The sequence below is a fragment of the Physeter macrocephalus genome, chromosome 3, assembly GCF_002837175.3.
Source record: "Physeter macrocephalus isolate SW-GA chromosome 3, ASM283717v5, whole genome shotgun sequence".
Taxonomy (NCBI): Eukaryota; Metazoa; Chordata; class Mammalia; order Artiodactyla; family Physeteridae; genus Physeter; species Physeter macrocephalus.
The window spans coordinates 15,247,929-15,273,854 of record NC_041216.1 but is presented as its reverse complement, the minus strand read 5'-3'; the positions used below and the strand labels follow the sequence as shown (position 1 = coordinate 15,273,854).

The 25,926-nt window shown below is 41.2% G+C and overlaps 1 protein-coding gene and 1 long non-coding RNA gene across 11 annotated transcripts in view; one reads left to right on the top strand and one right to left on the bottom strand.

Moving 5' to 3' along the window:
- Positions 1-3,624: 3,624 nt before the first annotated feature.
- LOC102989733 (uncharacterized) lies at positions 3,625-22,753 on the bottom strand. Of its 7 annotated transcripts, none has more exons than XR_003679154.2 (6): positions 22,670-22,753; positions 21,677-22,178; positions 20,338-20,487; positions 18,010-18,733; positions 16,671-16,725; positions 3,625-4,333 (listed from the first exon to the last, which is right to left on the bottom strand). It is a non-coding gene; the product is annotated as an uncharacterized lncRNA (long non-coding RNA). The 7 variants fall into 7 exon arrangements; XR_003679156.2 differs by lacking the exon at positions 22,670-22,753 and adding an exon at positions 22,524-22,657; XR_003679157.2 differs by lacking the exon at positions 22,670-22,753 and adding an exon at positions 22,591-22,632.
- Positions 22,754-22,895: 142 nt separating this feature from the next.
- TMEM50A (transmembrane protein 50A) overlaps positions 22,896-25,926 on the top strand; it is a 23,464-nt gene continuing 20,433 nt past the window's right edge. The window contains exons 1-2 of one of the 4 annotated variants that reach the window (XM_007128560.4): positions 22,896-23,028; positions 24,695-24,800. In XM_007128560.4, coding sequence (XP_007128622.1) covers positions 24,708-24,800 — 93 coding nt within the window. In that variant the 5' untranslated portion in view covers positions 22,896-23,028; positions 24,695-24,707. Of the gene's footprint in view, positions 23,029-23,061; positions 23,338-23,829; positions 23,855-24,694; positions 24,801-25,926 lie in introns of those variants that run through there. The other 3 variants (XM_028487704.2, XM_007128558.4, XM_007128559.3) reach the window with 3 other exon arrangements.

Sequence of the window (25,926 nt, the reverse complement as noted above, 5' to 3'; positions counted from 1 at the left end):
GGAGGATGGTGAGAGGTACCAAATACGGACTCAGAACTAGGCAAAGCAAGATGATTGGTCAAAGGAAACCTGTAGGAAATGCCCCATAAAAGTGATTCAAACTGCCAGGAGGGCAAGATTCTCTCTGAGCCCACCCGTGTGTCTATCCGCACGTACTGTAGTCTTTTTCCTCCTAATAAACAGTTTACTTGCTTCGCTACTTTCCATCTCCATGTGGAAATTCATTTCTACACAGCTGATGGGCCAGGGCCTTGTTCCGGGCCACTGGTCCCTTGTGGTCTAGTGGTTAGGATTCAGTGCTCTCACTGACGCTGCCCAACCTCAATCTCTGGCCAGGAACCGAAATCCTGCTGCAAGCCACTGCAGGCCAAGGCCACCCGAGATCACGTTTTGTTAAAGGTTCACTTTGTTTTATGTGTTTTGAAAGGTACACAAACATCTACTTAGGTGAATAACACCTACCTGAGTGTTTACACCCAGTATGAAAGATTTTGTCATTCGATAGGTAAATTCAACCCATTTACATTTATTGGAGTAACTGCAATATTGATCTTATCTTTTCCATTGGTGCCTATTATTTATTTTATAATACTTTGCTTTTTTCACTTCTTCCCATTTTATTTTGCCAGCCTAATCAAGTATCTCTTTCTTGCTCCCTCCTGCTGTTCATTTAGAGGTTCTGCAATGCTTCATCATACCATTAATGCTTTAAGGGTTATCTTTTTAGCACTGTGAACCATATTTTAACCTGTTCCTCCTCCCCCATATCTCTTTCCATACATATTTATAGAATGTTTACTGTATTAGATGGTGTAGGATATAGGTTAAGAAAAATTTAGTAGTCCTTTCCCCTACCAAAATTAAATTCTTTCATTAATTTTAATAACAGCTAATTTTGTGACAGGTGAGGAAATCCGAAGATATATAAAGTAAAAGCTAATAATCCATTCCCTGGAAGTATGGAATCCTCTAAAAGAGGTCCCCATTCTTCTTCCCCATAACTTAGAAGTAACCAACGTTAACATTTTCAAACTCTTCCAAATATACAAGCATATGGTATTTTTTATGAATATGGGCTCGTTCTAAAACTGATTTGAAACTTGTTCTTATAATCAATATCCTTTAAGACAAACCATTTAGATTTAAGTTATTTCCAATCAGCTATCTAATATTCCATTGTCTAGAAAAAACAGAAATTAATCTTTTATCCCTTATTGCTTATTCATGGACATTCATGTGGTATCCAGTTTTTCCACCACTAAAAACTATGCCTTAGAACAAAAGTCAGATTCCAAAAACATACGAACAGTTGCAGAGTGGAGCTCCTCCACTGGCTCTTAATACATGGCTTCAAGGTCAACAGAGCCATGTCCAGTATACAACTTGGAGCAGCTGATTGCAATGAAGACTCCAGCACTACTGGAGGAGTTACCTCCAAAGTACCTGAGATAGTAGCTCAGGAAGTAAGCTTAGCTCTCTCAGACGATGGGATAAGACGAACTTGCAACCATGGAGCTCATCTAGAGAGTGAGAGCTGCAAAAAGGAATTCTGACACAGAAGACATATTCATTGATCTTAGATCAGAGATGGGATGAGACATCTCTGTTAGAGCTGCTTAGAATCATTAGCTACAGTCAACCAGTGCAGCATTCAAGGCAGTTAACACAAAGATCAATAAACTCCAGCCTGATGTGACATTCCTGTCTTCCAAGATGTCCCAAGGAACTCCTGCCATTGATTCAAACATCAGCCCATGTGGGCTCGCCACTCCACCGCCTGTGATCACTGAGCCTCACTATCCCTAGGCTGTTATTCTTACTGCCCCTCCAGATGACTGTTTCTTGGGTTGGTAGCTCTGGCATGGAAATACCAAGCTTGCAATGCTATTCAGGAGGCACCCCTCGATGAAGCAGCTTGACACAGCTGTTTCCTGCCATGAAGACTTATCACAGGAGGATGTTATCTACAGTATCACCATGGAAGCTGACCACCGTGTCCCCACTGCAGCCACCATCGAGAGGTGTTAGGAAGTCTCCTGTACCATGTCATTTGGCTTTTGGGTGTCTACTCAGAAGCCAGGAAAAGCAAGCAAACAGCACACAAATCCAGATGTGTACCTGTCAATAGCGTTCCCAATAACCCACAAAAGTGGTGTCATTACAATGTAAGGACTGATCGATGCCTCTGCCTAACTAAGAATGTGACATTTGTGTCCATGCCTAATGGCCACCTGTATTGCTTGTTTGAGGATTGCGCTACTCTGCACAGCAATGTAACTCTTCAGTGCACACCTTTGCTCACTAGAGCGCTGCTCTTCAATCAGACGAGCCGTCTCGGCCATACCCACCTGAACATCAGAGGAACCATAACTAACTGTACGTCTGTGGATTATAAGACCTGCACAAGGAATTTGACTTCAGTAAAGGCACAGTCAGAGGTAATGTAATAACGAGAATGTCAATGGGTCCAGAATAGAAAACGGAGAAATACTGCACAAGGCTACACTATTGACTCTGTAAGAGACTTCCTTTTCAAAGGATATATGTCATGCAATTTACTCTGTCCTGCTCCCTCAAGTTTCTCACAGCCTTTACTTGAGCATACTCAATTTTTGCAACCTTGGCTCAACAACCAAATAATCACAGATATTATCTCACGAGACTCACGAGACTTGTCTTCCCTATGTAAAGATAAACTATTCTGTCCTCAATCTAACAACAAGTGAGCTTTGCTTCAAGGTACAATGCAATGCAACTGTGATGTTTTACCAATGGAACAGGATCTCACACAGCAATTTGCCTCCCATAGGCAAAGGACCATACACATCAGCCAGTTTGGCCAATAAGACAAATGTGCTCCAGGTAGCCAGAACTAGCCATCGCCCCCATGTTCAACAACCATTTCATCAAACCCCAATAATGGATAAACTTTTACTGGGAGACTTCCATCAGGACCTTATAGCAAGGTTTCAGGTGCTGGATACTTTGTATTATGCGATTGGACCTAAATCTGATTTCTCTGGAATGTTCTATGCATCTCATGATGAGTACACCCACCTGAATATTTTTTAATGACATACTGGGTTACCTGCATTTGCTTTCCTCAGTCCACCAGTCTGGCTTGGAGATTTGACATCTTGGGCAGCCTGGCTTGGTGGGATATTATACATTATAATGCTTGCAACTTTACTAGGAGCCAGAGTCACACTTTAAGCCACTTTAAGTACTGGTACTTTTACTGTTATATGATAAAATCTCAAAAGTGGGATTTCTGGGTTAAAGTTTTTGTGTGATTTAATATATTGCCATATTGCTTTCCAAAAAGCAACGATGTCTGACAGAAAGCCTTTCTGATCCCCCAGACCAGTTAATTTTTCCCAGTATAGGTTATCCTATTTTCCTGTGCCTCATATTTTTAGCATTTATCACAACTGTAATAACGTTTTAATTCATTTTGTAATGTGTCATTTTCCTGCTAGAATATAAACTACATAAGGACAGGCTTGTTTTTATTGTACCCCAGTATTCCAGACAGTACATGGCATATGGAAGGCACTCAGTTGATGTTTACTGAATAAGCAAATGGCATAGACTCTCAAATAAATCTTGAAGGGCAGGCAGAGGGAAAGGAAGGAAATATTTTATTTTATTTTATTTTATTTATTGGCCACGCCGCGCGGCTTGCAGGATCTTAGTTCCCCAACCAGGAATCGAAACTGCACCCTGCAGTGGAAGCACGAATTCTTAACCACTGGACCGCGAGGGAAGACCCTGATTAGCAATTTTTCTTTTTTTTTTTTAATGATCACCACTCTTAGGTTCTTTTTTTTTTTTGGCTGCGCTGGGTCTTCGTTGCTGCACGCAGTCTTTTCTCTAGATGCGGTGAGAGGGGCTACTCTTCGTTATGGTGCACGGGCTTCTCACTGCAGTGGCTTCTCTTGTTGTGGAGCACGGGCTGTAGGTGTGCAGGCTTCAGTAGTTGCAGCACGCGGGCTCAGTAGTTGCGGTGCGCAGGTTCTAGAGCTCGGGCTTGGTAGTTGTGGTGCACGGGCTTAGCTGCCCCATGGCATATGGGATCTTCCCAGACCAGGGATGGAACCTGTGTCCCCTGCATTGGCAGATGGATTCTTAACCACTGGACCACGAGGGAAGTCGCCCTGATTAGTAATTTTTAATCATGAAATGTTACATACAAAAAATAACCAACACCTACAATATTCCTGACCAGTACTCCTCAAATCTGTGCATCAGAAACAAGGAAAGTCTGAGAAACTGTCACAGTTAAGAGGAGCCCCAGGAGACATAAATGTAATGTGCTGTCCTGGATGGGATTCTGGAACAGAAAAAAGACATTAGGTAAAAACTAAGGAAATCTGTATAAACTATGGACTTCAGTAATAATAATGCATCAATATCAGTTCATTAATTATACCAAATGTACCACACTAATGCACAATGTTCACAGGGAAACTGTGTGGGGGCGTGTAATATGAAACCTTCTATACTATGTTCATTTTTTCTGTAAATCCAAGTTAAAAAGGAAAAAAAAAAACCCAACAATGTAACTTACATCCATGTATCCATGGAGATGGCTTGTGGTGACGGTTGCACAATGTGAATATACTTAATGCCACAAAACCATATACTTAAAAATGGTTAAAATGTATATTACATACATTTTATTGCAATAAAAAAAGATGTTTGACATTTTTGCTTCAGTTTTTTTTTTTCTGTTCACAAGGTTTAGAATTAGGTGATTTCCTCAGTCATAGTATTATAAGTGACAGAATTGATATTTGAACCCAGATCTGCCTCCAAAGCCCATGCCTTAACCACCCTGCTTTATTGTCCCTCCATTAGTGTCTGTGGGACACCTCCTCCCCTGGCATTTCACATATATTCCAAGGTCTTACCTCCCCCAGAGAGCTCTTAAGATTACTAGCTCATATTCATTCATTCAACAAATATGAATTGAGCTTTTCCTAGGTACCAGGAACTATGCCAGTACCTTTTCCATACTCGTGTAATTCTCATCACAGCCCACAGTGAAAGAGGTAGTGCTATAGACCTGAGAAAACTGCAGCTTGGAGAGGTTACATCACTTGTTCAGTATTATGGACCTAGTTGTACCCAAGCCAGGCATTAAACTCAGGTGTGTCTAGCTCTAAAGCCAAAGCTTTTAACGGCCTCCTTGTTCATTGGAGACAAGAGTATTATTTTTATTATTTCTGGTATTGTGTTTACCATGAGGGAAGGTTCACACCTCACATTGTTAGTAGCTTGAGTTGCCCTCATTCTCTAATTGTCTATACCTGTATTTTATGATAGATTCCTCTGGTTATTGATTGTTTCTTCTGTTTATGTCTTTTCTCTCTCCCATAAGATCTGAGCTTCATATACATGGAACTTCTTTTTTACCTCTGTACCGTGGCATCTGAAGCTAGAAGGAAATTGAGTGTTCTCTCCCAAGCCTCTGCCCTTTCAGAAGTTATTTTTCAAATATGAGGCCACCCAGCTACTCAGGGGAGCCAGGACTAGAACCCTGTTTATATCTGCTCAGCTAGGGAGGGCACATGGTGCCACGGGTCTTCAGTTTAAACGCAGGGGAAGATGAACATCAGGGAATCAATGGTGTGTGAAAAGGTCCATAAGACACCTTTAAATCTCCTTTTTTTTTTTTTTTTTGCGGTACGCGGGCCTCTCACTGTTGTGGCCTCTCCCGTTGCGGAGCACAGGCTCCGGACGCGCAGGCTCAGCGGCCATGGCTCACGGGCCCAGCCGCTCCGCGGCATGTGGGATCTTCCCGGACCGGGTCACGAACCCGTGTCCCCTGCATCGCCAGGCGGCTCTCAACTACTGCGCCACCAGGGAAGCCCCATTAATCTTTTAATAGAACCATTCTCTTAAAGTTGATCTTCCATGGCCTCCAAACTGCCAAAAGTTTTTTTCTGTTTTTATCCTTTTTATCTTAATGCCTTCTTTCTGAAGCTCTTCTTTCCTTGGCTACCATGGCACTGAACTCCCCTAGTTGTTCTTCTGTGATCACACTTTATTTTCTTTAGCTGTTCCTCCTTCCACTTCCTAAAATGTAGGCAATTCCTAAGGCTGTCTTGAACCCTCCCCTTTTTCTTTATTCTTGCATCTACTTCAAGGGTTTCTGAACAATGGATCCCACATCTTTAGCCTTTTCTCCAAGGTCTAGACCTGAGGCTCCAGCTGTTTGAAAAATTCAGCTTGTGCAAAGCTAACTTCAACACCTACTCTCCACACCAAACCTGATCCTCCCTGTAATATTCAGTGCAAAGAGTCATCCTGTTCTCTCTGTAGGGATCCCATGCTTCCTTAACACCTCTTGCCTACATCTTCACAGAAGTACCTTCGGGGTCTCCGGATCGATAGTCTAATCCTACTTCAGTGTAACCTAGTAACTGATTCCAAAGTATTCGTAAGGTCAGCTCAGATGATTTCCCTCTCCTCTGCAAAGGAACTTTAAGGGGAGTCCATTGCCTATTAACTCAAATTGGGCTTTCAAAAAACCCTTTTATGAGCTGGTATCAACTGACCTTTCAGGTCAAATTAATCTATCTCATTTTCTTTTGACATGTCTACACTTCTCTAATTCTGTACTTTTTCCTAATACTCTTCCTTTTTCTAGAAAGCCTCCCTCATTTCTGTTAAGACCTGTCAAAAATAAAATCAGATCAAAGTAAAATGTTAAGAGTTTACTGCGCATACAAAAGAAGTCGCAAACTGGTAGACTTCAGATAGAAAGTGGCAAGAAGCTCAGAGGCATGTCCTTACAGGATGGCTTATAACACGAGAATAGGAAGTTGTTCAACCTTTACAATGATTGATTATTACAATAGGGGTTTCCAGACAGTAGGAGATTGGTTAAAAGTGATTATCTTATAGCATTTTAGGAAGACAATTTAAATTTCATTTATGATTATCAGAGGCATTTACAAGAAATAACCTAAATTGAATTTCATTTACATTCATGAAATAAGCTAGACTAAGTTTCCCTTTCATGGCCTAATTGGTTTTGTCTGCTCAGGGGATTTTTTTTTTTTAATATTTATTTATTTGGCTGCTCTGGGTCTTAGTTGCGGCACTCGGGATCTTCGTTGCCACATGTGGAATCTTTAGTTGCGGCATACAAAACCTTAGTTGTGGCATGTGGGATCTAGTTCCCTGACCAGGGATCGAACCCCTGGCCCCCTGCATCAGGAGTGCAGTCTTAGCCACTGGACCACCAGAGAAGTCCCTGCTCGGGGGATTTTTAAGGCTGATCTCCACTTTTGGTCATACTCTCAGCAAGTTCTTGTTCCTGTATATGTTCTAGTATAGGGTTACTCTTGGGTACCACTGTTGACATTGGTAGGATGGATTGGTTTTTTGTTTGTTTGTTTGTTTGTTGGACGCACCACGAGGCTTGCAGGATCTCAGTTCCCTGACCAGGGATTGAACTCGGGTCCTGGCAGTGAAAGCGCCAAGTCCTAACCACCAGACCGCCAGGGAATTCCTTTCTTTTTTTGGGGGGGTGGATTGTGTGCAGTCACTATTATTGACAGTTGTACAGTCATGGTAGACATGGGTGGTTGGATCATTGAGGTCTTCTAGTTGCCTAATCCTGATGGACATCATTTGATGCGTGAGCAGCTGCTGAAAGGTATTTAAATCTCTTGAGAAGATGCAACACACTAGGGAAATTAATGTGATGACTATGAGAATACCCAAGGACTGAAAAATTCCCTAGGGCAGAGATTCCCAGGAGTCAAGACTTAACTAAAGAAATCAATGGATGAACCGTGTCACCTATTTGGCGAAAGATGAACATCTGACCTTTAAGATCTCTTAAATTTGGGGTAACAATTCCTGATTTATTAACATGGAAACATTTTTCACTAATGACAATACACGCACCTCCCTGTTGGGCAGTTAGGTGCCTAAGACTCTTCTATTTGTAAGACTTCTGAAGCAAGGCTGGAAACCTTGGTATCTAAGGCTTGGAGAGAATTAGCTGTGTCACTGAAGCTTTTTTTTTTTTTTTTTTTTTAAGTTTTAGGGATATATAAAACAGCGTTTTCTAATTTACAGGTGCCAATATGAAGAATTAATGCTCTGACAAAGGAATCCAGCCTTGTGTGTAGTGAGAGGGTTTTGGTGCTTCATGGGTTTCTCTTATGAACTGTTATCTTATGACTAAATGAATCAAGATTGGTGGTTTCATGTGCAGATATTTGTTTTGTTTCTGACTATTGGGAGTTAATAGCTCTAACCCACAATGACCATTCCAGTTTAGGGGAAGTTCCTGATATAGGGTGGTGTTGCATTGGAAATAAAGCCCCACTCCTCGTAGGGACACAGTTAAATTTTGATGGTCTTGGCTTGGGCAGTTTGTGGATTGGTTACCCAAGGTTTCTTCAAGAACCATGAGCAAGCAGTGCTTTGATTACTGAATTTAGATAGAAGGAAGAATTCGCCATGGGATTAGGGATTGGAGAACATCCAGTCAGGGAAATTTTATTGTGGTCATAGTATTGGTAATGAATATAGGTAGAGAATCTTTTAGGGTTTTGTTAAGAAAGTCTAATCCAAACAGTTTCATTACACTATTGGGGAGTGATAAGTCCCAAAGAGGGACAATCTATTTGATTCCTGAAAATATGAAGTGGAAATTTTTCTTTTATTGGAGGATGAATAGGAAATATAATTGGGAAGAACTGGTTAGTTAGGCTTTAGGAATGTGTCCATAATCCGTTGGGTTGATACCAAACTGTTTTGTTAGCAAGATATAACTGTAAGAATACATCAGGTTCTTCATCAATCTGGGTACATATCCAACATTCTACTTAATCAGTCACTGATGCTATGTTTTTGGTACAGTGTCAATTAAGAGGTGTTTATACTTAACATTAGTAAAGGCTTAATAGAATTATTAATAATAAAAGCATGTTAATTTTGGCACCAGTGGTCTTGTTCCATTGACTTGGGAAAGTTGTCTACATCATGTGGTTGTCTGCTTCTGGGGAAAATTTTTCCCTGGTATCCTTAATTTCAAGTCGGCTGTAGGTTGACAGGTCCAAGAGTCTGAGGGAGTTCTTTTTAGTTGAAAGATATGAACCCACGGTTCAACACTCTGTAATGTGACTACTATCTGAGAGGTTAAAAGAACCTGATGGGACTCCATCAAGGCTCAAGTGCAGCTTTGGTTGATGTGTTTTCCTGAATACTGTCACTGGGTTCCAAAGTGTGGGGCAGAAAGTCCTCATCAGGTTGAGGGTCTCTAAAGGCCTCTTTGACCTGCTGGAAATAAGCTGCTAATATTGCACTAGAGCCTTACAGTACTTGGTCATATCAGAGTTCACAAGAGCTGGATGAGCATGTGGGGTTCTATCATGAAGGGCATGGGTCACCCAGTAATGATTTCATCAGGCGTCAACTTATTTTTTTTAACATTTTTATTGGAGTATAATTGCTTTACAATGGTGTGTTAGTTTCTGCTTTATAACAAAGTGAATCAGCTATACCTATACATATATCCCTATATCTCCTCCCTCTTGCGTCTCCCTCCCACCCTCCCTATCCACCCCTCTAGGTGGTCACAAAGCACCAAGCTGATCTCCCTGTGCTATGAGGTTGCTTCCCACTAGCTATCTATATTACATTTGTTAGTATATATAAGTCCATCAGGCGTCAACTTATATTTTCCAAAAGGTGTTGATCTTATTGTCATAAGAGTTAAAGGTAACGCTTTAGGCCGAGGTAATCCTGTGGTCTCAGTTAATTTCATCAATTTTAATTTTAGAATGCTATTGGTGCATTCAACCTTTCCTGAAGATTGAGGATGACAGGGACAGTTGTAGTGCCATTACGTTTGAATAACCTTGTCTAGTTGTTTTATAACTTGTCCAGTAAAGTGAATCCCTCTATCACTTGAAATTAAGTTTGGGGACTTCCCTGGTGGTGCAGTGGTTAAAAAGCTGCCTGCCAACGCAGGGGACAGTGGTTCGAGCCCTGGTCCGGGAAGATCCCACATACCACAGAGCAACTAAGCCCAGGAGCCACAACTACTGAGCCTGTCCTCTAGAGCCCGCAAACCACAACTACTGAGCCCGCGTGCCACAACTACTGAAGCCCGCACACCGAGAGCCCATGCTCCACAAGAGAAGCCCACGCACTGCAACAAAGAGTAGCCCTGCTCGCTGCAACTAGAGAAAGCCCGCACACAGCAACGAAGACCCAATGCAGCGAAAAATAAATAAATAAAATTTAAAAAATAAACTAAGTTTGGGATTCCCTGAAGGGGAAAAACATTTTCTAATAATTTCTTTGCTACAGTGGTGGCATCAGCTTTCCAACATGGAAAAGCTTCTACCCATCTAGAAAACAGACATACTATTATTAAGTACATACCGATGGCCCACAGAAGGAGGCAAATGAATGAAATGCAAATGTAAATGTTCAAATGGTCCAGATGGTGAGGGAGCAGCTCTGGAGCCACTATAATGGACTTACCCAGGTTATGTGATTGGCAGGTTAGACATTAATTAGAGATGTTTCACACCATCTTAGAACAGTTACCCCACCAATACTTTTTCATAATTTGAATCATTTTGTCATTTCCATGGTGAAGTCATAGAGTGCTCGCAAAAGTGGCAACTTGAGGGATTCAGGAAACACCAGGTGGCTACTCAGGGCCTCCCAGTCTTCTTTTTACATCAAATTTTCATCCTACTTGGTGCCACTTTTGTTTTCTAATATAGATACACTTGCTTGTCTGTTAAATAAGTTATCATAAGTGATTTGATTTGGATCAATTTTATGGAGTTAATTCGTTACAGAGTTTTGGTACATTTTGAATCTCTTGAGTTGCAACCTTAGCATAAAAGTCAGCTATCACATTTCCTTGATATTCATGGTCTGATCTGTATAAGCTTCAACTTTTCTGACAGCAACTTGTGAAGGTAGTAATAGTGCAGAGGAGCTCAGCAATCTGAGGTCCATTTTTTATAGGCATGCCATTTGATGTTAGGAATTCCCTCTGTTTCTATAGTATACCAAAATCATGGACTACTCCAAAAGCATACTCTCTATTGGTCATACTTATTTATAGTTTTATCTTTGGCTAACTCACAGGCTTGAGTCAGGCCAACTAACTCTGCAGGTTGTGCTGAATTAAATTGGGGAAGAACTTTCCTTTCTAATAATTCATTTGGGGTAGTAACAACATAAGAGTCTGATATTTTCCTACAGAATTTTTGGCATAGGAGCCATCAACATAGAGTATTAATTCTGGATTGGTTAATGGGGTTTCCTGTAAATCTAATCTAGGAGTCAAATTTTGAGGAACCAATTCAACACAGTTATACGTCTCTCCTTTGTTGGGTAAAGGTAGGAGGGTAGCAGGGTTTAAAGAGTTATAGCAAAGAATGCATAGGTTTGAAGGACACAGGAAGGAGCAGAATCTCATAAGATGTTAGTCTCCTGACTGAGAAATGCTGTGAATGCTCAGTATTTAGTAAACTTTCTACAGCATGAGGAACCTGTAGGTATGAATCATTTCCCTCAAAAAGTTCTGAGGAAGACTCTACAATTTTTTGTTGCTGCAGCTACTGCTTTTTGTTTGCGGTACGCGGGCCTCTCACTGTTGTGGCCTCTCCTGTTGCAGAGCACAGGCTCTGGACGCGCAGGCTCAGCAGCCATGGCTCACGGGCCCAGCCGCTCCGCGGCATGTGGGATCTTCCCGGACCGGGGCACGAACCCGTGTCCCCTGCATCAGCAGGCAGACTCTCAACCACTCCGCCACCAGGGAAGCCCGCAGATACTGCTTTTAAACAATTTGGATATGCCCTGACTGCTGGGTCCAACTGCAGGCTGTAATAGGCTATAGGTCTATTTTTTCCTCCATGTTCTGGAGTGAGGACTCCTAAAGCCAGATTGTTCCATTCATGGATGAACAATACAAAGGGTCTAGTACATTTGGGGGGCAATAATGTGGCAGGATTTTGTAAAGCCCATTTGAGTTCAAAGGTTTCCTTATGTTTTATTTCCCAAGGAAGAGATTCCTGAGTGCTATTTTTAGTTCACAGAGTGGGGACGCCAATAAAGAAAAATACGAGACTCAGGACCTACAATATCCTGCAAGTCCGAGGAATCCTTACAGGTCTAGGATAATTCTGAATGGTATTTATTTACTTTTTTAATATTTACTTATTTATTGATTTGGTTGTGCCGGGTCTTAGTTATAGCAGGTGGGCTCCTTAGTTGAGGGGGCAGGCTCCTTAGTTGTGGCATGCGACCTCTTAGTTGTGGCATGCAAACTCTTAGTTGTGGCATGCATGTGGGATCTAGTTCCCTGAGCGGGGATCAAACCTGGGTGCCCTGTACTGGGACTGCAGAGTCTTAACTACTGCGCCACCAGGGAAGGCCCGAATGGTATTTATTCTTTCTAAAGACAGAAGATTCCTTTTGCAGAGAAGTCATGACCTAGATAACGAACCATCTCTTGTGGTAACTGAAGCTTATCTTGAGGCCTTACAGCCTTTATAAGCCAGTCGTTGTTAACAGATATGTTGAATCGATTCCTACATATTAAATCATCTACATATTAAATCCAGGTAGAATTTCTGAGAAATTGCAGCAGAGTGTTTAAATCCTGATGTTAAATTTGTGAAAAGTGTGGGGGAGCCTCGGTAAATCCCTGATGCATTATCGTCCGACACGACTTGATTTCTCCAAGTAAAAGCAAATAAATATTGACTTACTTTATCCACAGGGATGCTGAAGAAAGAGCTTAAGATCACAACTGTAAAGCATTTGGATTCAGTTGGTATATTTGCCAACAAAGTACTTGGGTTTGGTACCCCTGGAAACGTCAGTATCACAGTGGCTCTTACTTGTGGCTCTAAGGTCTTATACAAATCTCCATCCCCATCTACAGGGTTTCTTTAAAGGCAAGATAGGAGCACTGCAAGAACTGATACAGGGGATAATTAGCCTCTGACTTAATAAATCTTCTATTATAGGGGTGACCCGTTATATGGCTTCAGGCTTTAAGGGGTACTGAGGTGAGTTAGGAAGCAGTTTAGAAGGATCATTCTGAATTTTAATACTTTTTATCCCTGATAAAAAGTATCAGGGATTTCAGAGAGATCTATAACATCTATACTTTTATGGAATTTAGTAGTCTCCTCTGGACAATCAATTTGGGCTTGGAGAACACATAATGCTTCAGTGTCTGATGAGTCTGGAAAGTCTAAGGTTATTTCTCCTGAGGAAAATTTTATTTGGCCTTGTAATTTAGAAAGCAGATCTTTTTCTCCCCCCCAAACAACCAACTTTTTATTGAAGTATAATTGATTTACAATGTTGTGTTAGTTTCAGGTGTACAGCAAAGTTATATATGTATAACTTTTTCAGATTCTTTTAAATTATAGGTTATTTATTACAAGATATTGAATGTAGTTCCCTGTGCCATACAGTAGGTCCTTGTTGTTTATCTATTTATATATAGTAGTGTGTGTCTATTAATTTATTCCTCCCTTCCCCCTTCCCCCTTTGGTAACCATAAGTTTGTTTTCTGTCTGTGAGTCTATTTCTGTTTTGTAAATAAGTTCATTTGTATCATTTTTTTAAAAAAATATTTATTTATTTATTTATTTGGTTGCACCAGGTCTTAGTTGCGGCTCGCAGGCGCCTTAGTTGCAGCATGAGGGCTCCTTAGTTGTGGCACGCATGTGGGATCTAGTTCCCTGACCAGGGATCGAACCCAGGCCCCCTGCATTGCGAGCGCAGAGTCTTATCCACTGCGCCACCAGGGAAGTCCCTGTATCATTTTTTAAGATTCCGCATATAAGTGATATCATACTATATTTGCCTTTCTTTGTCTGACTTACTTCACTTAGTATGATAATCTCTAGGTCCATCCATGTCACTGCAAATGGCATAATTTCATTCTTTCTTATGGCTGAGTAATATTCCATTGGGGTGTGTGTGTGTGTGTGTGTGTGTGTGTGTGTGTGTGTGTGTACATACCACATCTTCTTTATCCATTCATCTGTTGATGACATTTAGGTTGCTTCCATGTCTTGTCTATTATAAATAGTAAATAGCTATAGAAAGCAGGTCTTTACCTAGGAAATTCACAGGGGTAGTACTGCATAATAGAAAAGTATGACTTTCAGAGAAAGAGCCAACAGTTATGGGTTCCAATAAAGGAACTCTTTGAACTTGACTGGAAACTCCCACTACTAAGATATTTTTATTACTCTGAGGAGGTTCTTCATGTATCACGGTGGTTTTAAAGTAAATAGAGTTGGGGGGATGGGGGGAAGGGAGTTCCCTGGTGGCCTAGTGGTTAGGATTTGGGGCCTTCACTGCCATGGCTCAGGTTCAACCCCCGGTGGGGAACTGAGATCCCACCAGCCTCATGGTACAGCCACAAAAAAAAAAAAAAAGAAAGAAAAAGTAGAGTTGCTCTGGTATCTATCAACATGGTAGAAATTTCTCCACTTAAGTTTAGTTTAATTTTCATTCTTGAGTTAAAGGAATTATTGAAAGTAGCTTACTGGGCAATTTCTTGGAGACTTATCATTGTTGACAGTCGTCACAAGAATCTGGGAGTTGAAAACTCTCTTATAGGGCAACTGGATTGCTAAAAGTGGCCTGTTCTTGGACTTCCCTGGCAGTCCAGTGGTTAATACTCCGCGCTTCCAATGCAAGGGGCGCAGGTTCGATCCCTGGTAGGGGAACTAAGGTTCCATATGCTGTGTGGTGCAGCCAAAAAAGAAAAAAAAAAGGGGGCTGTTCTTCCAATGCCCCTTTTGATTACAGTTTTTGCAGGTATCTCTACCAATAGGAGCAAAACTTGGAGTAGGAATGGACCTCTTGAAGTTGGGTCAAGGTTGTTGCAGTCGTAGGGCCATGAATTTATTTTCTTGATAGCAGCCTTTTTCTGTTCTGTTGTTCTTTCAAAATGTTCAGCAAGATGTTGAAGCTCTGGGAGAGAAGTGGCTTCTGATTCTAATTTATGTTCCCCTAACAAACCATTAAGTTCTGGGTTAAGCCCATTAACAAAATGAGCACACAAGGCAAAACCAGTCCCCAGGTCTTTGAGACCACAATATTGTCTAAGTACTACTTCTAAACTAATTCAGAAATCTGCCACTGTTTTTTTTTTTCTAGAACAGGATTTTAATATGGCCCAGTCAATTCTCATAGGGAAAATCTTGGGAACTTCTTCAAGAAGCCGCTGACTTATTTTCTTGCTCTTTTTATTCTGCCTCTGGAGGCATGTTTGTTGGGGACTTCAAAATCTTAGGTAGGGTCTTTCCAATATATTTCTTGAAGCCAATTTTGAGCATTTCCTGGATTCAGTGTTAACAAACTGGTAAAAATCAGGTAGTCCAGGGTCATAGGCACCAAGAATTTTGAAATTCTTCTATAAATTTATCAGTGGTTTGGTCCTTTTTAGGGTCTGGAAAATCATTTACAGTGGTTCAAAGCTTGGCTCAAGACCAGGGTTTAAATTCTACTGATCCCTGGTTCATTAGAGGAACTTATTTTAAAGGACATCTGATATTTAGGGGGTTTGAGGGGAAAGGGTAAAAGATCAAAGGGGTTAGTGGGTTCAGAAATAATCAGATTAAGGAGAATAAAGAGGAGCAGAGCGGTTAGCTGCAGGTCACTCAAGTCATTCATGTCGATCAGAGCTTTGGTCTTAAGTTTTTCATTGGCTCATGGTAATGATTCCTTTAGAAAAGGCTATTTTAGAGTTACTTTGTCTTTTGGAGGCTTCCATACCAATCGAAAATGCATTCCATTGGGTTTTTTAAAATATTTATTTACTTATTTATTTATTATTTATGTATTTTGGCTGCGCTGGGTCTTAGTTGTGGCATGTGGACTCTTAGTTGAGATATGTATATGGAATCAAGTTCCTCTACCAGGGATCGAACCCAGGCCCCCTGTATTGGGAGCGTGGAGAGTTACCCACTGGACCACAAGGGAAGTCCCATGCATTCCATTGTTTTTGAAAGGTTTGGGATCATATCTTTTCAGGGGTACCCCTAAGGTGGACTACCTTATCTAAGTTAAAGTTTCCCCAAAGTGACCACTGTAATTCCAAGTTACCCTATGTAGAGTGCACTCATTTTTCCAAAAAGGGACAAGATCCTGGTCATTAAGTACATATACATAAGAAGCGGGAGCTTTTGAAGGAGGTAGGGAAGGAGATTTAGACCGGTGCAACTAATCTTTGCCTTTATTTATTTATTTTTTGGCAGTGGCACGTGGCTTGTGGGATCTTCATTCCCTGACCAGGGATTGAACCCATGTCCTCAGCAGTGAAAGCACAGAGTTTTAACCACTGGATCACCAGGAAATTCCCTAATCTTTGCCTTTAGATTCCCTAAAAATGACTGTATCTATAAGAGAGTGTGGGAATTTTACTGCTATCTAGAAACCCAGGGAATCATGGGTTTTCTCCCTTTACAGACAGAAGGGTGACCAAAAAGCTGGAAGATGACACCAGTATGAACAATAAAGTCAGAGAGCTCCAGACACAAACAGCAGAGCTTGGATCCAAGAGACTTGCCCTAGAATTCCATGGTCAATGAGAAAGCAGTGAGCACAATGGGCTTGTTAGGTACTGGCACCTGGTTACTCACCGGCCTCAGGGCTTGTCAGGGGATAGTCTTCAGATCCCACTTATGACACAAGAAACTGTGAAAAAATCAGATCAAATTAAAATGTTAAGAGTTTATTGTGCACACAAAAGAACAGTTCACAAACTGGGAGACTTCAGACTGAAAATGGCAAGAAGCTCAAAGGCATGTTTATAGGATGGCTTATAATGTGAGACTGAGGAAGTTGTTTAACTTTTACAACGATTGGTTATTAAACAATGGGGGTTTCCAAATGGCAGGGGATTGATTAAAAGTGATTATCTTAAACCATTTTAGGAAGACACTAAATTTAGGGTATGATTATCTGAGGCATTTGCAAGAAATAACCTAAAGTTAGTTTTGCTAACATTCATGAAGTAAGCTAGATTAAGTTTTGCTTACATGGCTTAACTGGCTTTGTCTGCTTGAGGGATTTTTAGGCCTAGTCTCCATTTTAACAGACCCAATTCAACCTACAAGGCTCTTCCTTACCACCTCAGCCTAAAGTAATTATTTGGTGTTCTCTTTAACCAATGATAATTGGTACAGGATGGGGGAGGGGGGAATCCCAAAGAGAATCCACTTAAAACAGGGACCAAAATTCCACAGTTAAGAAAGATAAAAGGACTGATTGTAGGGAGAGCCAATCTGGGACAAAGCTAAAATGAACAAAAACATACACATACACACCATAATAGATAATAATTATACACAAGTGTCATTACTTTAATATAAAAATATGAAAGACAGGTGTTTACATATGTTGTATAATTTATCCTTCATATATATAAATGCTGTTATTTAAAAATAGGACCAGTTAACAGTGACAATAACAGGACTAATTAAATAATGTATGAGAAATATGTAACAATATCTTTATGCATTTCCTTCCTCTAATACAGCAATTTATTTTTTTAAACAACTGAATATTTAAATTTTATAGGCTATATTATTCTGTATTTTTAAGACATAAAAACATAAGAATTTTTTAAAGGAGAATGTAAATTCAATAGGATTAATTAAACAAACATTGCTATATTTATTAAAAAATAACAATGGCATGTTCCTTTCTGCCTCATGATACAGGATCTTTTCACTCCTTTGGTTTCCTTTTCCAATAATACTTCTCTGAACTGCCAGCTGCCTTTAGGACATCCTTCTTTTCTTTTATGCAGTGGTAAAACTGAATACAGTCAAATGTGAAATTCTCCTTGACTTGCAGTTGTGCTCTTATCAAACCCACATTACACTGATTCATGGTGTCCATCCAATGTGATGACATCAATCTAAATATCCTCTCAATAAAAATATTTGAGGGTGGAATACTTAGGATTTTACTTACTAGCAACAGCAGGTTTGGGGACTTGCAGGAATTAATTTCTAGCTCTCCAAAAATGTCCATCCATTTTTCATCTACAAGCTTATTTTGGTAGACCAGTTGTTTGTCAATCAGGTCCTTTGCATCTATAAATTCATCATAGAGGTTATCCGTGTCTAAAATGTCCATCATCTTTAAACATTCTGAAGCACACTGAATGTCCTTGTAAGTTAAACCTCGCTTTCTCAGGGAAAATGGTTTTAAAGCACAGAGGTAATTTGAACTTGTGAAATCGAAATTGGATTCCAAATGAGTTATTGTTCTAGTAAAGAAGTTGAAAAAATCCTGTTTAATTTGGTTGCCCTTTTTTGGTGACGTTTTTTTCAGTTCTAAAGCAGTTTTCTTTCCAAAAAGTGAGTCATTCTTTCGCTGTGTGAGTTTTTGTCACAACTTACACATAGTATCAAATAACGCAGGTGCAGTTTATCCTTTTCTAGGCTCCTTATGGCCTCTTCAAAGATCACCAAGCAGTTCTGAAGAAAAAGCATATAAATTTCTGTTGTACTGTAATCCTTTTCTCCATTCTCATCTTCAACGTATTTCCAAATTAGAGAAGGACAGTCTTCTTTTCCCACACTTTGAAAACAGGATTCTATAGTAGGCCAACATTTTAACATCTTTCCTATGGCTGGCAACAATGACAGCCATCTTGTTGGCAGCTGTCTAAGGAGTCTCTCTCCTTCCATTTCTATAAAGTCAAAAATCTCATTAAGTGCTTCTACACGCTTTGAAGAAACTGAAAAGTAACCCAAAACCTTCATTATGAAAACCTCAATGTCACAGGAAAGCAAATCACACCCCTTTTTAGCAGTCTTGTGTACAAGCTGTGCAGGACATTTAGCAGGTAAGATTTTCATTGTCTTTGGTAGGAAGTTTATAGACTGAATGGAATTTGCTGAAATTTATATCTGCACTATCTGCTGAATATGCAGATAGGTGAGCAAAGTCTAGTTTGTATTTGGACAGGATATCAACAATCTTTTGTACTTTCTGAGGTTTCATTAAAATCTTCATAGAAATCAAGAAGACAGTTTGAAACTCCATTTTTCAAATAGAGGTATCTGAGAGCTAGGGGAATGCTTTTTATTGCCATGATTCAACACATCACTTGATATACCATAGAAAGCACGATTGCTGGTAAGATCTGACAGGATCAGCTCTATACTGTAAGGGGCCAACACATCCGTGATCAAACTCGTCCCTTTTGTTCGCCCACAAGACATTTTAGTTGCAACCTCTGAATCAGGATATGTAACTTTACTCAGCTTCACAGAGTGATCAAGAGAGCAATAGGACGACGCATGTTCATTTGTATGATATGCCCAAGCTAATTCAGCAGCTGCTGTTTTCCATTGAGCACTGGTGTGTTTTTGGGAGACAAAAACACTTTGTATTGATTCAAAAGTGCTTGCTTGTCTCATCCCGGATTTGTGGGATTCGGTCCCCATATGTGTCTTCACATCCCCTTCTCCACCATGGCCAACCCCGAATTCTTTTCTGCATATTGTGCAGTATGCCCTGTTTGGATTATTTACCTCCCTAATCCAGTAGTAAGTGTCCTTCCATCTGTCATTAAAATAACATAGCCATTTAGTCTTCTTTCTTGGTATTGTCTGGGTCATGCTGGAATTGGTACGGAACTCACTCTCATTTTTATTATCTGAACTCTTAGAAAACATGGTCACAATATTCACAAAGTTAACAATTACACTAGCACTATCTCCATACAGAGAAAACAGTTAATTGGACTGTTAACACTCCTGACTAGAACTTAAGTTGCTCTGAGAGAAGGCTACAATGGATATACTATGTGAACCACACAAATGGTTGCCAGTATCACTGGTCAAGGGAAGGCTCACAATCACCATATTCATTTGTGGTTAAAAGAAGGCAGACTATCATCGTATTCATAAAAAAGGTGTAGTCTTCAGCCTCTTTTTTGGGGGACCATAATATGGGTTTTGTGCCCCTCCTCTCCCCTGCTAATCTTTGCACTCACTGCTGAAAACCAGGGCATTTTTTTTACCCGGGAGGGATTTCTTGGAATATGGGACTTTCAGGGACAGTCCCAATCTAGTATGGTTGGTCACCAAAAATAAAGTTCATTACTCTCCCATTTTCATGAGTGAGAGCCTGTCTAGTATTTTCAGATCTGCTCTTTTGACTTTAGCAAATTAGGTTTAGCTAGACCTTCTGAGAAGTGTAGTCTAAGGTAAATCAGATAAAAATGGTTAACCAAATCGTTCTGATGGTAGTTTTTCTGAAAGTTTTGTCTGGATAAATCTGGCTTACCTTGAACTTTGCAGTACTTGGTACAGCTGTTCCACAGTTTCTTTCTTTAGCTACAAGGAACAGTTCTGAGACTAGCCGGGAAGTCAAGGTTGGCTGTTCCTAATGATTTAGCTGCGCTTGCTTTTGCTATTTCTAATAGGTCAATTTTACCTACAAAGATAACACCAAACACTCATTAATTCTATAGCATACCCCAAAAAGGCTAAGAATGACAAACTAAGGATGCACTTTATTATAAAAGCAAGACAAAGATGCTCACTTATGTTTATAAAATACTCCAGTCTTGTTATGCCAGTAAATGTAAAAAAGCGTAGAGACAGAAAACGCAAAAGAGAAAGGAAAATTAACATCGTTCCTCCCGCAGTCATTAGTTAACTTATTAAAAGCTAAAAGCAAGATTTGTTAAAGCTGCTCAGAGCTGGTAAACTAATGTTGTCCTTAACAGACATTTAAAAGGTTCCATTAAGAACTGCCTGCACTAGATTCCTCCACCCTGAGCCATTTAAAGCCACAATTAATCTTTAATCTCGAGGGGTATGAATGATGTCCATTCAAAAATAGCCTATGGATTGTGATTGTATAGTTTTGTCTGCTAATCAGATAATACCGCCCCCACGGGCCTCCCTGGTGGTGCAATGGTTGACAATCCGCCTACCAGTGCAGGGGACACGGGTTCGATCCCTGGTCCGGGAAGATCCCACATGCCACGGAGCAACTAAGCCTATGTGTCACAACTACTGAGCCTGCGCTCTAAAGTCCGCGAGCCACAACTACTGAAGCCCGCGCGCCTAGAGCCCATGCTCCGCAACAAGAGAAGCCACCGCAATGAGAAGCCCGAGCACCCCAACGAAGAGTAGCTCCCGCTCGCTGCAACTAGAGAAAGCAGATCCCACATGCCACGGAGCAACTAAGCCTATGTGTCACAACTACTGAGCCTGCGCTCTAAAGTCCGCGAGCCACAACTACTGAAGCCCGCGCGCCTAGAGCCCATGCTCCGCAACAAGAGAAGCCACCGCAATGAGAAGCCCGCGCACCCCAACGAAGAGTAGCTCCCGCTCGACGCAACTAGAGAAAGCCCACTCGCAGCAACGAAGACGCAACGCAGCCAGAAACAATAAATAAATAAAATAATAAAATAAATTAATTTTAAAAAAAGAAATAATACCGCCCCCAACCCAAAGCTACAGAGATTTCATACATCAAAAGAAATCAAAGAAATTAAATGACACAACAACCTTGGTTCCCTAGCCTACTCATATACTGTCGCCCTACATGTAAAAAGAGGTGAACCTGTGCGCCTCTCTTAAGCACAAATAACCCACCCATCTTTCGTACTTACAGGAAACGGGGTTCTGCTCTGCGACCTCTTCCCGGATCTCTCCCTCCAAGTGCTGTGTTCTTTCGGGTACACCACAGGGTTAAAGCCCTAGTACTGTCACCCCGCGTGTTCGAGAAGGCCCTTCTGTAATACGACCTTCCCCGAGAGCGGCACTTCCTGCGGGATCGCGACCCGCTCCGCGAGGAAGACTGTGAGTGGCGCCCGTACTTTCTCTGGTGGCGCCTTCCGGACCGAGACCGTGACCTGCTCCTTCTCCCGGGCAGGATCTGACTCCTGGACCACGACCGACTCCAGCGAGACGCTGGAACAGGAACGAGAGCGTCTGGAAGAGCGGGCGAGCCCGGCCACAAGTTCGTTCACGTAGCTAAGACATCGTTGCTGCCGGCTCTGAAAAGGATCACTTCCCCAAAACCCAGAGTATCTCCTAAACCTAATCCTATCCCCCGACGATTTTCCCTGGGAGGGGATGTCTGGTATCTGGAGACATTTTTGGTCGTCACAACTGGGGGAAAGAAGGGGATGCAGATAAACACCCTACAGCGCACAGGACTGCTCCCCCCAAAAAACAGAATTATCTGGCCCAAAATGTCAGTAGTGCCTAGGCTGAGAAACCCTACCTTAACGCAAACGGAAAAAAAAAGGTCAAGTCTCAGAAAAGGGTCACCGCGCCGGGACCCTCTGGGTCGCCCAAGTAGCCCGCTTCCAAAACCGGGAGGTCCCCGCCTCCTGGGAATGACCCCGCCACTCACGGAGGCGAAGCTACGGCGAGGACGGGGCCAGGCTCTGAGAAAATGAACGGGACTTTAAAACCCCGATTAGTGCTGTGGGGCCGCGAACCCGGACCTACCTTTTGCACCACAAGGGACCCATGCCTGAGATAACTGTGTGAGCGACCCCAGCACTATAAAATTTACCACCTCACTGAAGACGGATACAGAGCCCCAACAAACGCCTTCTTTCGAAAGCTTAGGAGAAAGAACAACTCACACCTACCCTTGAACGCCAGACCCAAGCGTCACTTCCGACGTACACATGTGAACTGAGCGCTGCGGAAAGTCCCCACAGCTGGCCCGCGGAAAGTCCCCACAGCTGGCCCGCGGAGAATGCGCAGAGACGTCGGCGCGGTGGGCGTGGCTCTCTCTGGCCCTCCCTCAGCGAGTCCTACTCTCTCCTCGCGCCGCTCTCTCCGCCCCTTCTCCGCATGCGCAACCGAGCTCCTGGGGCGGTGCTGCTCAATCCGGGTATCCGGCGGCCTGTGGCTGTTTTGTTTTCTTGGCTGGAACTGGGAAAGTGAGGCGGCCCGGGGCGGCGCGACACCGGGCTCTGGACCGACTGCACGCGCGGGGCTGGACGTAAGTGCCAGGCAGGAGTGGGGGAAGGGGAGGAACTGCCGCAGGCCGGATGAGGCCGGGACCCGGGAGTGTCTGCCTGGCTGATGCTGCCTGAGTCGTTGGGTCCACCCTCTGGGAAGCTGCAGGCTCAGGCTGTGCCTTGCTGGACCCTTCCTGGCCACTTCCTGCTGATTCGTGGCCGGCCGGCGGCGGGAGAGGACGACCGCCTCCGCACTCCGGACAGCGCCCTTCGCGGCACGTCACAGGATCCCTGAAACTCAGCATGCCCCCCAACTTTAGAGCTGCAGAAACTGACACCCCGGAAGGAGTGTAAGCCGGCTGGTTCCCTGGGCGAGGGAGATGGCCGAGCCACAAGAGCTAGAACTAGTTTCCACATCTTCCCAGTCGCAGGCCACTCTGCACCTTAGACCCCCAGAATCTGGAGGGCGGAGTTTGGGCACGAGTTGTGCGGGTAATAAACCAAAGAAAAACGGATTCGGGGCGGCGTCATTGGGGTGAACCGAAAACAACATACTGGCTTGCCGTTCCTCCCAGGGAAGAATAAAACGAGTGAATTTTCAGAATTGGACTTGTCCTAAAGTCATATTAGCACTGGGTATAATCACAGTTTTAAATTTAATTTTTAAAAGGGAGTTTCCAACTGGATTCATTGCTCTTGTTTAGGATGTTTTTGAACAACCATGGTTGCTGGCTACAGAGTAGCTTAATGGACAGGTTAAGATTCACTGTAGGAGTTTGGATGTTTGCTTGATTATTAACAATTTACACTTAATGCAGGCTTTTTCATATTCTGAAATAGAGATCCTATGGATGTGTATCAGACCAGGTTTGTATGGCCCAGCTCTAAGGAATGTTTTATGTAAATGTCGTCTATGGTAATTTATCCATGGTAATATAGCAGTGCGTTTTCTTTCTTTCCTTCCTTCTTTCTTTAATTTCTTCCTTCCTTTCTTTTTTTTTCTTTCTTTCCTTCTTTCTTTTTTTATGGTCTGAATTAATATTGACTTCAATTTTGTGCTTTCTTTTGGCTGGGAAACGTGTTAGAATCAGAGATAGAGCTTACTAAGATGAAATGGGTGTTCTTTACATAGAAATGACGCCAACAGACAGCCACGGAGAAGGAAAAAATAAAGAAGTGAAGGGACGTGAGGCGGGTGCAGTGTTTAATTTCTTAATCTGAGTGTGAAGAAACATGTTCTATGACAAAATGTGTAAATTGCTAAGAGAAATATTTTTCATCTGAGCCCATGCTTTAACTCAGAACTAAAGTTTTATCACTTGTCTCTTTGGCTATGCTAGTGCTGCTGGACTGTAAATATCTAAGTCACATAATAACTTAGTTTGGAATTAAAATTAATAATCAGTGTAAAATTTTTTCAATATTTGGGTGCCCACTTTTGTTTATATTGCTTAAAATATACCAAAACCATCTTTTAAATTAAAAAAAAAACTTAAATGAGTCCACATTTTGTTTTCCAAAGTTATGTGGAAATTTATCAAAAGCTAAATCAAATATTCTGAAGTATATGTAGCCAGATAAAGTATTTGTAACTTCACTTTTATTAAATTATTCCTTAACTGTTAATTATTTTCTAGAAACATAAGTCAGGTTTGAAGCAAGTCAATAGAAGTACTTTAGTTGGTTTTGTTTGTTTGTTTTTTCAAGTGACCTGAAAAAAATGTCTGGATTTCTAGAAGGCTTGAGATGCTCAGAATGCATTGATTGGGGGGAAAAGCGCAATACTATTGCTTCCATTGCTGCTGGTATCCTAGTAAGTGTCCTTGATAATTTGGGCCTTCTTTATTTTGGTGTGTTTGTTTCTATGTATTTAAAGCTCTGTGTGATGTCTTTAAGTAAGTGCTATATATTTTATCTTTGACTACTGAATTTTTAAAAATAAGTGTTGATATTTTGTTTTATTTATGAGAGGGTTTAGTTATTCCACTTAAAGAGTTGACATGGCTTGAAATTTGATTAGATTATTTTACTTTAACTGCATGAAAAAAATTGTATAGTAAGACAGTGTACTTTATACACTTACTCATAGCATGGATTATGCTTCTACTTAATGAGTACATTAAGTTACTAAGAAGTGTTTAAGAAACAATCAAGTCAAAACCATTCAAGAGATATGATTGCGTTTCTCCATGATCCAGCGTTATCTTTCTTCTCAATCTCATTAGAAAATAGAAAGAAAGAACTCATAAAAATATATTGCTTAGAAGTAATTTATAGTATAAAATTCTTATTTACATTACAGATCCTTCAAGGTATCTGATGTTTGTTTTGTCCTCTAATGTTGTTATATGCTCTAAAGAGTGAATTTTAAACAAACAAAACTCTTAAGTTTAAATATGTCCTCTTTGCCTAGTCTCTGACAGTTATAATCTATGAAAAATAATTATCCTATATTTTTACGAAGTAATGTCAAAATATAAAACTACTGTAGAAATTCTGCTCTTAAAAAAAAAAGCTTTGAATTTTAGTCTATGAAAATATCTTGAATACATTGAGCTAAGGGTGAAAAAAAACAGTGAAAGAGTACTTGAACTAGCTAGTAAAAAAGTCATTAATGGAGTATGGATCTGTCTGTAACCTGATAAAAATAATTTGATTAGCCTAAAATAGTTATTTTAAAATAATTCCCTGAAGATGGCAATTCTGAGAGTGAACTAGGTCAGGGTTGCAACTGGGGATAGAGAAGGGGGTTACTTTCCAAACTTTCTAAGCTACTTGTCAGTATTTGCTTAATATCATCTTATTAAGTTTCTGCTCAGGTGATAAAAAATATTTGTGCAGTTTTTTTTTTTTTTTAGAAGATGTTGGGGGTAGGAGTTTATTATTTATTTATTTATTTATTTATTTTTGCTGTGTTGGGTCTTAGTTTCTGTGCAAGG